We start from the raw sequence: 11866 nt of genomic DNA, 5'->3' as shown, positions 1-11866 counted from the left end.
GATGTTCTATAGCTGAAAATAACCACACCTTGGCACTCGGCTCCGGCGACGCTTGTATATAATCAAGTATATCTTCATCCACTAGAGCCCATACACACCTAGCGACTGAGCATTCGAAAAGTGAATGACGCCATGAGTCCCTCATTCCGCACAGCTGGCATTTATCATTATCTGACATTTTTCTAGCGTGCCTTATATCCTTCGTCGGAATCGAAAGCTTCGACAGTCTCCACATGAAATGACGTATTTTCCCGGGAACTTTGACAGATCATAGAGTTGTCCATGATTTGGCTTCCGATTCAAAATCAGAGGAACCTGATCTTCCTTCTAAGCATTCCTCCCTTCTCCATTTTGTGTCAGCCAACATGCGGTATGCAGATCTTACTGAGAATAAGTTGTTCCTCTCAAAATTCCAAGCCCAATGGTCCTCCAACTGCCTAGTACAGTTCGGGATGGTTAATATTGCCATTGTATCAGCCGCTACAAAATTTGCATCAAGGGCTTCTTTATTCCATGTCGCATTATGTGCATCAATCAACTCATTGACGTGGTTTTAGAAATAATAATGGTAGATAGTGATGTAGAAGGACCTGTGAGTGGAAGCCCAGAATAAGAGTTTTTTTTTCTTGGAAGGACAGAATAAGAGCTGAAATCAAAAGAAGACAGAACGAGATTGATCCAATATAAGCCCATCCAGCATTGAATCCAGGCCGAACCACCAATAGATTATCTGGGTTTTAGCAGGGCCGACCCACCAAGAAGCCCAGCCCAGTGCACGCATCTCGTCTTAGGGGTAGGTGGTTCCTCCTCCAGGAAGCGGAAGCCCATTCTCGCCACAGGAGGGAGGGAAAGATTGGGGGGAAGCGCCCGGCGAGCCCGCCGAGGAGCGGCGGTTTTCCGGCGGGACCACACACCATGCGTCGGCGATCGCTTCCCGGCGGTTCAGGTTAGCCCGCCGTCGCTCTGCTCTGCTTTCCCCTTGCTCTGTTTCCCCTCGCGCTGCTCGAGAAACCCCCGCGCGCTGTGCTGTGCTACATTACATACGAAGCAAAGGTGCCATTTTTGGTACAGTTTTGTGACATTTCGTGCTTGGAAGAAGTCCCCCCTTAGCAGGATGCTTCGGATTGTGGTAGTGTTGGGTGCTCGCGCTCGGTAATCTAGGGTTTAGGCCGGGAGGCTGAATCCACAAGTATGTGTTTTTTATTTTGGCGGACGGCCGGGCAACAAGCATATGTATGTGTGTGTCCCTATGGTCTTAAATTATGGAGGATGTTATGTACTCAGATCGATGTAGGGTTTTTTCTTGGAACTATATGGATTTCTTCTTACCATACTTCTGATATTATGTGAAGCTATCTTCTTGGACTGATATGTTTTTTTTTTCATACTTGACTGAGTTGCTGTGAAGCTATGGGGAATCCTGGTAGGCACGAGAAGGATGGAAGCATGAAGGCGATGGTTAAATTTGATGGTGCTCACATCTCGCCCATAAAAAGGCACAATAATCAGTCCAAGGTGGCGCCGGAGGAGTTGCAGCCAATTTGGGAGGAGTTCCAGCCGATCTATCTGAATGGGAAGGTTCAGTTTGCAGACTGCCTCCACTGCCACAACCGCCTCGGCTACAATGGGGATAGCTTTCTGCGCCGGCATCTGAAAACCTGCCCAGCCAAACCGGAAGCGACGTCGGCCGAAGTGACGGAGTGGATGTCGCCACAGGATTCCTGCCTCCCAATTGGTATGTTCATTTTTGCCTATTCAGGTTCCATGCATTACCTTCTACTTGGCTCAGTGTTTAGATGGCACTTTAATACTGTAGTAGTGAGTTCGTAGTTCCCAAATGGTATGTCGTTCTTATTCAGGTTCCATGCATTACCTGGCTCATGGTGTCCAGTCGACTTTAGCAGTAGTGGTTTGTTTGTTAGCAGTGTGTAGTTTACGATCTGGATACACAGATATTCCTTTATTAAGATAATTGAACTCTGGCACAAAGTAACTATTCGTATTGCATTCACGGTTTTGGTGAATCAAATTAATCCAGTTTCATCACATGTTTTTGTTGATGAAATTTTTGCAGTGACGACCGACGACATAAGCTCAGTAAGTCCCTTAAAATGGAGGTCCAAAATATGGGAGGGTTTCACACCCATCTTCGTTGAGGGGGAACTGCAGGGTGCAGATTGCATCCATTGCCACAAGCGCCTCAGCAAACATGGAGGCCATCTGAATCGACATGCTCTAGCATGTTCAAAACGACATGGGCATGACCACAGTCATCAGAAGGGTAACCGTTCTAGTCTACCTAAATTGAAGTCCAGGGTGCGAGACGAGTCTTCACCTGCCAGGAAAGCTCAAATCACAAAATGCTCTAGCAAGCTCCGCAGGGCTAGCAGCTCCAGTGGCATCACCTATCGGCCCATTCAAGTGGTGTCAGATCATCTATCCCTACCAGCACCAGATGGTACAAAATGCTCTAGCAAGCTACGCAGGGCTAGCAGCTCCAGTGGCATCACCTATCGGCCCATTCAAATGGTGTCAGATCATCTATCCCTACCAGCACCAGATGGTTCAAAATGCTCTAGCAAGCTCCGCAGGGCTAGCAGCTCCAGTGGCATCACCTATCGGCCAATTCAAGTGGTGGCAGATCATCTATCCCTACCAGCACCAGATGGTGCAGGGCTGAAGAAACAGAAGACCTCGTCTATGACTAATGCAACTGCCATAAGCACCAGCAAGTTTGGTCAAGATTCACCTTATCAAGATATCGCCAGATTGATAACTTTGCATGGTTATCCTTTGTCAATTGTGGAGAATGAAGATATGAGAAGAATTTTAAAGAACATCAGTCCCATGACTAACAAAGTCTCTCTTAGTGATATGGAAGAACATTTACTTGCTCTGTTTCAGAAGAAGAAGATAAACGTCAAGGATGAAATTGCACTTACCTCCCAGCGTATCTCGCTATCAGCAAGCATCTGGACTCATGATGGACCTGAGCCAGCAGTAAATTACCTCTGTTTGACAGCACATTTTATTACTGAAGACTGGAAAATTCACAGATTAGTAATCAAATTCGGCATGTATTGGTGCTCACCTACTAATTTGGAAAGGATAATACACTGCAAGGAGGCTTGTGTTCCAGAGTCGGAAAGTGGATCATACAATGTCATATGGGATGCAATCAGAGACTGGAATCTTGACCAGAAGATTTTGAGCCTGACTTCAGTTGGTGAAATCAAGAATGATGCAAATACCTTGAAGCTCAAGGAGATGCTCATAAACAAGAGGTGCCTTCCCATCAGAGGCAAGCTGTACAACATTGCTTGTGTGGATGATATGCTAAACAGTGTTGTTTCTGATGGACGATCATATATACTTTTCCTTGTTGGTGACATAGTAAAGGACTTTTTTGGGGCATGTGCATCTTCATCATCGATGCAACAGCAGCTTCTGGAAGTTATTTCACAGATGAGTTTGAAATGTCCGCAAGAAGATGCCAAGTGGTGGCACAAGTTATATTTTAGGCTTGAAGTTGTGTTGCAATTCAACAAGTTGTTTCCTGCTGCAGAAGTGCTGTCTCCAGAAGATATGACAGCTACTTGGTCTATTTGCAAGATTTTGAGGACATTTTATCGTGTCATCGAAGTAATTTCTAGCCCTAGCTCTCCGACAGCAAATGTATACTTCAGCGAGGTATGGAAAGTGAGGACAGTTCTGCAAGAAGAAGCATCAAACGATCACACAGAGATTGTGACTCTGGTCATGGAGATGCAGGAAGCGTTCGATGAGTATTGGCAGAACTCATACGTGTGGCTGTCAATACCTGTCGTGTTAGATCCAAGATTCAAGATGAGCTTCATTCAATTTCGTCTGCAACGGGCTTACAGCACAGACTCACTGGGCTACTTATCTGAAATACATGATACAGTCCAGGAACTCTTCGATGAATACTACGATGCTACAGAGCAGCTGAGTGGCGTCCGTCTTTTAAGGAGTGCAGCTTTGGATACAGCTGATAATGATCCTTTGGAAGATTGGGATGAGCATCTCAATTGCCAGATGTCTTCAGAACTTGAGGACTACCTTGGGGAGGTTCTAGTCCCAAGAAAAGACGATTTCGACATTCTTAAATGGTGGATGGAACACGCCACGAAGTACCCCACACTTGCTGCTATTGCCCGGGATGTCTTAGCGATGCCGGCATCTGCTGTTCAATCTGAAGCAGCATTCAGTAGCAGCGGGCCAGTAATTCCAAAGCATCAGAGCACACTGAGCATCGAGACGATTGAAGCACTTGTGTGTAGTCGAGATTGGATGAGATAAATTTGCAACGTCCTATTACTAACACACCTCTCCGTCCTATGATCACTGACCCAGTAGCGCGATGCTGCGGTTGAGTGCAAAAGGGTTTCTGATTGGCAGAATTGATCTTCACACTGTTTGCTTGTGGGAACAATGCGCTGGACTTCCTTGGTTTTGGAAACTACAGCGATACGTAGTGTGCTATGATGGTGGTGCTGAAAGAGTAAGCTTCTGTTAGAACTTTGCATGTTCATGTTCATCTGCAGTTAGCTGCTAGTAGCTTCGATAGTTAGGCTGCTTAATCTCATGTTTGCGTTAGATGTTACGTTCTTTAATTTATGAAGTTCCATGGCAAGACTGAACTTTTCCGGAAAGGATACCATGTAACTGTTCTCATACTCTTTTTTAAATCCATTTTATGCTTCACATTCTGGTACTTTCATTATCACATCGTTGGTTATAGATTTCCGACAAAATTCTGTCATATATCCTTACTGGAGTGCAGCTGTGTGCTTGGCTCTTCTGAAAATTAGAAATAATGCTCGTTTCAAAGAGAAGGGGACTTGTTCCCCTGCTGAACTGGAATGTTTGTTATACGGCCTGTGTGTTCCTGAAATAGCCGGAAGGTCTTCATTCGCCGGAGGACAAACAGGCGTTGGTGAATGGAGCTGAGATTCTCCAGGCTGCGCCCCGGAGCCGCGAAGCTGCGTCAAGCTCTGAGAAAATTCAGGAAGGGGGACCTGGCATCGCCAGTCGCCTGAAGAAATCTGCGCGGCTCTTGAAACTAACTCTATCACGGCAAACCGAGGAGGGTTCATGTTCTGTTTTGCGCCTGAGCGAGGGTTGCTAGCTTGGGGGCTGTTGATGTGGCCTGCCAACGTTCTGTTTTTTGATTTTGGTTCTAGCCTGTTGGGTGCTCCTCATGCTGGTGGGACGTTATGAAGCCAGCCGTTGAGATTTGGCTAACTTTATTTTCTACAATAACAACACTAGTTTCTTCGTGTAACAAAAATCCACAGGGGCGCAGCCACCATTACCTTTATATAAATCCTTCATCTTTTCGACAATATTGCCAACATCTAATTTAATGATGGGCGCTTCTATGGGCAATGGGCGGCGCGCACTTAGGCTATGCTAGTCTTCTATTAGTTGGGACTGGTTATATATTACTCCCTCCATCTTGAATTAGTTGATATTTAAATGGATGTATATATTGTCTAGACTAATTGTTAAACGGAGGAGGTAAGTGCTATACGTGCAAGAACGAAGTATCAAACTGTCACATAGGATTTCACAGCAACGGAGAAATAGCAAACAAGTTCAAGAGTTCAGCAATACACTTAATATAACTAATAGTTTAATTCTTTCCGACAAGATAAAATAGTACTACTATGTAACAATATATAGATCCAAACAGCAATTGCCAACTACCATTACTCTACTGCGATGAAACGATACCAAGCACCACACCCCTATGCGATGAACGATGAACAAAACCTGATTGATTAACCTATCCATGATCTAGGGCAGCGGTTCAGGCCCCGCCGCCGGTGCCCTGGGCATCGGTGACGACGGAGGACACGCGCGGCAGGTCCATGTAGCCGTACTGGCTCCCAGCAGGCTGCGCCGGGTACGAGGGATCGCAAGCCGCAGGCTGCGCCGGGTACGTGCCGACGCGGTACCCGTGGCCATAGTCTTCAGGACGGTAACCGTAGCTATTGCTAGAGCTGCCGTAGTAAAGATCTCCAAGGCCGCCGTAGTCAAAGTCAGAGTAATGACCTCCGGCGCGGCCGTAGGGATATCCATAGTCCGAGATGCGGCCGTAGCCTCTGCCGCCACCGTAGCGATAGCCAGAGCCGATGCCGTAACCTCCTCCGCTGCTCATGCCGTAACCTCCTCCGAGGCCCATGCCATAACCTCCTCCACCGCTCATGCCGTAACCTCCTCCGCTGCCCATGGCGTAGTCATAGCCTAAGAGGTTGTAGTAGTAACCTAGGTCGCCGTAGTCATAGCCCGAGATGCCGCGGTAGTAACCTCCACGTCCGCCGTCGTAGTCATAGTCTGAGAGGCCGCCGTCATAACCTCCGCCGCCGTAGCTGAGGTAGCCGTAGCCAGAGCTTTTACCATCATATGTACTGTACGACGAGGCATCGGCTGAGTGAGGAGCGTTGTAACCGTGCGCTGACGGCGCCGGTGCCGGCAAGGGGGTGACTTTCTGGTGGTCTTGGATGGTCTTTCGGCAGTAGTCCAGCAGTTCCAAATGGCAGTCGAGCAGCTTCCTTTCAATGGTCTTGATGTTGTCGAGCAGTCCCTTCAGCCTCAGGTCGGACGTCCCATCCTCACGCCGCTCGGACTTGTCGTCGACTTGACCGAGGTGGCCTCCGTTGGAGTTGTCAGAGCAGTCGTCTTCGTCTTCCACGGCATCGGCGTCATCCACGGCGCCGTCACCGACAGCGTCCGCGGTAGCCACCACCTCCGTCGCAGCACCGTGGACATCCATACTGATCCGGGAATCCTTTTTCCTAGTGAGGTAGTCGAGATCGGCAAGTAGCTTCAAGTCGAGTGCGCAATGCTCCGACTCGTCGAGGCTATCGGAGGCACATACGACAGCCGGCGCCGGCGCCGGTGAAGACTTCGTCTCTTGGTCACCGTCGATGTACACCCAGTCGTCGTCGTCGCCGGCGGCCATGGTGCGGGCGCTCGTCTCCAGATCGATCTGATGGCTCATGGTTCCGCAGCTTCCGCTCAATTTCGTCTTATGTTTGCTTTGGTGGTTGGTGGCCTAGGTGGTGCGGGGATATATATATATATTTGTAGCGGCTGGATCGATATCTGAGTCGAGGTAGGAGCCGTATCCGACGCGGCCCCGGTGGATTAGCAACGAACCCTACCAGATCAGAGTGGAAGGCGGAGAAGGCCTACGCCGTCGATCGGGACAACTCTTGCTCGATCTTTACACGTACGTGTTCCGAGTCGTACTCACGTAACACCTGGAACACGTAATAGTACGAGGCCTGATCTTCTTTAGTGCCGGCGACTTGGGTGGGCCTCGCTGGGCCCTCAGGCACTATCCCGCCCATGAATGAGAGGAGCACTGATGGGCCTGTCCAATAGGTGTCCGGGGGAGCAGTTTTTAGGAAAGATTTTTGATTTCCCTCAAAAAAGAAAGAACGATTTTTCATCGGTTTTCCGTGTGGTTTTTTTCATGTTTGTTTCTGTGGTAGTTAATTTTGACCAATTTTTTTCACGCGGTTATTTATTCCTGTTTGTTCTTGTGATTGCTTTGAACTTTTGTTGCGTGTTTTCTTCATGCTTGTTTCAGCGGTGGTTCTGTATTTCTTTCACCGGCTTTCCCCGTTTTTCATGTTTCATCATCGGTTTTTTTATTCTTTTAATCAACACGTGCGTGCTTTTTGGTATAAATATTCTGCATTTTTCGTATACATGCTTTTGATACACGTTGAACATATTTTGAATAATTGATGTACGTTTGTTAAAATACATATGTTCAAATGTTCTTTTAATACATGTTAAACATTTTTCAAATGCACATTGATTTTTTAGTGCCATCAAACCGTTTTTAGACTACGAGAATGTTTTTCTACATTGCATATATATTTAAAAAAAATTCATGAAGATATTTTTTGAAACGTCTGCACATATTTATAATTTTTTCAATGGTACGTAATATTTTATTAAAATTTCATGTTTTCTGTGTGGTTTTTTTCATGTTTGTTTCTGTGGTAGTTAATTTTGACCAATTTTTTTCACGCAGTTATTTATTCCTGTTTGTTCCTGTGATTGCTTTGAACTTTTTTTTGCGTGTTTTCTTCATGCTTGTTTCAGCGGTGGTTCTGTAGTTCTTTCACCGGCTTTCCCCGTTTTTCATGTTTCTTCATCGGTTTTTTTAATCTTTTAATCAACACGTGCGTACTTGTTCAATACACATTCTGCATTTTTCGTATACATGCTTTTGATACACGTTGAACATATTTTGAATAATTGATGTACATTTGTTAAAATACATATGTTCAAATGTTCTTTTAATACATGTTAAACATTTTTCAAATGCACATTGATTTTTTAGTGCCATCAAACCTTTTTTAGACTACAAGAATGTTTTTCTACATTGCATATATATTTAAAAAATTTCATGAAGATATTTTTTGAAACGTCTGCACATATTTATAATTTTTTCAATGGTACGTAATATTTTATTAAAATTTCATGTTTTTTTGGGAACTTGTGAATATTTTAACATACATTTTGTTTAGAGCCAATAACATTTTAAAAAAATGCATGAACTTTTTTTTAAGTACTGCATAAACTGTTTCTAAACACTGAATAAGCATTTAAAATATAAATATTTTATTTTATGATATTTGGGAATATAAATAAAATTATGAAAAAAATAAATCAAAGATAACGAGCGATCATTTGGTATTCAAAGTCTTAGATCCTCCAAATTTCCTCACTGATTTTTCTCCCACAATCACCATGACTTTGATGGGAGCCATGATTGAAGAGTGCCCGAGGATGAAGGCGCTGCATGACATCTTTATGGCAAGCACGAGCGATTCTGAATGGAAGTGGATTGTGTATGTCACCGTGCCCCCGACCACGCCGGCCATGACAACCCCAAGCGCGGCCCTGTAATAGTAACGTCGGCTTCGTCAACGACGCACTCGACTGCGACTATCCGTCTTCTAAATAGCATGTGCCCCGCCAACGAATCCCACGAGCCAAAGGTTGAGACCTCCTCTCCTACCTTAGAGCATCTCCAGCCGTTTGCCCTCCCCCCCAGGAGGCATATTTTTCGCCGCTTGGTGGCTGGCGGCGAATTTTTTTGGCCTAGGGGAGGGGGCAATTTTTTTCCACTCGTTGTGCCCCCACGAGCATGTTGAGCGCGGCGGCGTCGACGACCTCCTCGGCAAGCGCGAGGAGACGGGCGGTGATGCGTTGGCGCGCCTCGGCGAGCACGACGGCGAGGCTGAGGCGGCCGCGGCGGTGTTGCTGCACTAGGACGCCCCGACCTTGCGTTGCCGCCGGAACGACGCCACGATGCTCCCACCGCAGTCGTCACCGTCGCCGCACTCGAGTCTTCCTCGACCACGAGCGCTCTGACCGCGCCGGGGGCTAGGGCGGCCTGGCACAAGGACCGCTAGGATGCCAGTAAGGAGCGTAGAAGATGCGTGAGGGGCCGACACGGGAGGCCGTGTGCGACGACTCGGTGCGAGCGCGCAGGGGAGCTGGCTGGCGTGGCGGCATGGGAGGCCAGGTGCGGTGACCCGACGCGGGCGCGCGGCCGCGGAGGCGACGCTGCGGGCTGGAGCTGCGGCGGGGAGGCACCGGGGCAGGGATGGGCGGCCAGGATGCGGGCGGAGCTGGCACAGGGAGAGAAGGTGGGGCAAGATGTGGCTGCAGGTGGGCCACATGACGCAAAAAAGTAATGCCGGTCTCCCCAGTTGCCCCCCGGGGGGCTGGGTTTTGGGATGGGATCGCCGGGGCTAATTTTACTCAAATCCGGCGAAAAACAAGGCTTTGGGGGCGTGAGTGGAGCGTTTTTTTATTGCCGGGGCTAAAAAAGTGGTCCTGGGGGTGTACTTGGGGGGACGGCTGGAGATGCTCTTAGTGTCAGCCACTAGTGCAGGAACCCCACATAGGATTTTGCTAATAGCAACGTCTAGCAAAAATGACACGTCGTCGCAAACTTGGCAAAACTTAAAATAGCACACTACTGTTGTCATATTACTAGCAGCGTTCCAAAAAATTACACGTTGCTGCTAAGATACACAAAGGGGGCTCTTATGCCAAGAACTACCAATAGCGATTCAATACAAAGGCTCGCCACTAGTATCTATGAACTAGCAGCATGCGGTCAGAAAATGGTCACCACTAATATCGTTTGTATCCCACATTTACTGGTCTGCCTGTGTGGGTTGAAACTACTTGCGACATGTACAAGTAGTGAGTGTCGCCAGTGCAAGTACAAGTTAATGGCGTGTACATCGTCCACAGACTGCTGTCATGTGCACGGACTTAAAAAACCCGCAAAAATGTGTTGCCGCCCAGACAAACACCAGCGAGCCGTCGATGTCGTGACCCCAATGGAGGACCCCTTGCCGTGGCAGGGGGGGGGGGGGGGGCTGGGATGGACGAGGCCTCTCCACCGGATTCATGAAGAGAGGCGACCGCCACGCTCCATTGGCCGGCCATGAAAGCGCTCCAGTCACCGTGACAGAGCTTGTGCTCTACTGACCGATCACCACGAGAGAGCACGTGCTCCAGTGGATGCTATAGAGGCAATGAGCTTGCCAGGACGATGTGTGGTTTGGACGAAACTATGTCGTCGATGCACAACATATATAGAGAAAATAGTAGCGGGTCCGCTCTCTACAACGCACCACAAACATAATTAGTTACTACTAGCGGTCCTCACAATCAATGCACCGTGGTACTAAGTATTGTAGTAGCGGGTCCGCTCTTCCGTCACATCTTATCTCCCTTAGGACAGAAACCTAGGGTTTTTTGGCCTCCGCCGCCATGAGTTCCCTACTTCCCTCGCAGAAACTTTGACGAGTGCATCATCCCTCTCAACCCGGTCCTCCCGTATACTAGGGGTCTCCTCTGTCCTTAGTTGGGTTAAGGGATCTACGGTGATCTAGGGTTTTCTAGGAGCTTTGTTCTCATGGCGGAAACAGGAGAAGGAAGAACATCAGGTGATCAGGGGATGGAGGATACCGGTAAACTATTGGAGAGATTGAATCCGCAAGATGAGGAGACTGATGACTTGGTGTGGGAAGATGAGATAGATGTTGAGGAGATCAAGACCAAGTGGCTAGCTCTAGGACGGTTGCTCACAAAAAAAAACTTCAGTCAGAGTCCGTTGATTGCTGACATGAGAGCTGCTTGGAACCCGACACAATCAGTGGTATGGAGAAGGATTAAACCAAACCTATTCTCAATCCAATTTAACTGTTTGGCAGATTGGAATTAAGCAATGCATCAGGTACTGTGGGACTTTCAAGGTATGGCGCTGCTTTTGGCTGAGTACGATGGGTTCTCAAACCTTGAGAAAGTCAAGTTAGAGACTCTGGAAACCTGGTGTCAAATTCACAAATTACCAGACGGTGTTTTGAAAAGCAAGAAAGCTCTAGAGAATCTAGCTTCTCAGGTGGGAGAGGTGCAAGGAGTGCAGGTCACGCTACCGAACGGGTTCATAGGTGAATATATCCTGGTGAGGGTGAAGCTTAATGTGAACAAAAAAATTGACTAGAGATGTAGATATTACAAAGGGAGGAGAAACTGAGAAATGTCTGGTGAAGTTTGAGAAACTACCAACCTTCTGCAATGCTTGTGGCCTAATGGGGCATTGGCACGAAGAATGTGGAACAGGTGAACATGACAAAAGCAAGTTTAAATGGGGAAGCTTCATCTTAGCTTCAAGACGAGGCAGAGGGGGTGGTCGTGGTGGCCGCGACACCGACGACTGAAGGGACAAAGGGGATGATGAAAATCTGGGTGGAGGAAGAGGTTTTGGCCGAGGCTTTATGAGAGGACCTGGAAA

At 47.5% G+C, this 11866-nt stretch overlaps 1 protein-coding gene across 1 annotated transcript; it reads left to right on the top strand.

Annotated features, from left to right (window-relative positions):
- The first annotated feature begins 824 nt into the window (after window positions 1-824).
- Window positions 825-4735, top strand: LOC123046843 (zinc finger BED domain-containing protein RICESLEEPER 2). Its single transcript, XM_044470272.1, has 3 exons — window positions 825-946; window positions 1409-1735; window positions 2075-4735. Exons 1-3 carry the CDS (start codon window positions 916-918, stop codon window positions 4318-4320), a joined length of 2604 nt encoding a protein of 867 aa, XP_044326207.1. The 5' UTR covers window positions 825-915; the 3' UTR covers window positions 4321-4735.
- The last annotated feature ends 7131 nt before the right edge of the window (window positions 4736-11866 follow it).

This window comes from Triticum aestivum, chromosome 2B, assembly GCF_018294505.1.
Source record: "Triticum aestivum cultivar Chinese Spring chromosome 2B, IWGSC CS RefSeq v2.1, whole genome shotgun sequence".
NCBI classification, from domain to species: domain Eukaryota; kingdom Viridiplantae; phylum Streptophyta; class Magnoliopsida; order Poales; family Poaceae; genus Triticum; species Triticum aestivum.
Note: the sequence above shows the minus strand (reverse complement) of the source record. Positions and strands in the feature narration are given on the sequence as shown.

Coding starts and splice junctions, on each gene's coding strand:
- LOC123046843 (XM_044470272.1), top strand. CDS start 916: ATGCGTCGGCGATCGCTTCCCGGCGGTTCAG. Junction 947..1,408: donor ATCGCTTCCCGGCGGTTCAG/GTTAGCCCGCCG, acceptor GTTGCTGTGAAG/CTATGGGGAATCCTGGTAGG. Junction 1,736..2,074: donor GGATTCCTGCCTCCCAATTG/GTATGTTCATTT, acceptor AAATTTTTGCAG/TGACGACCGACGACATAAGC.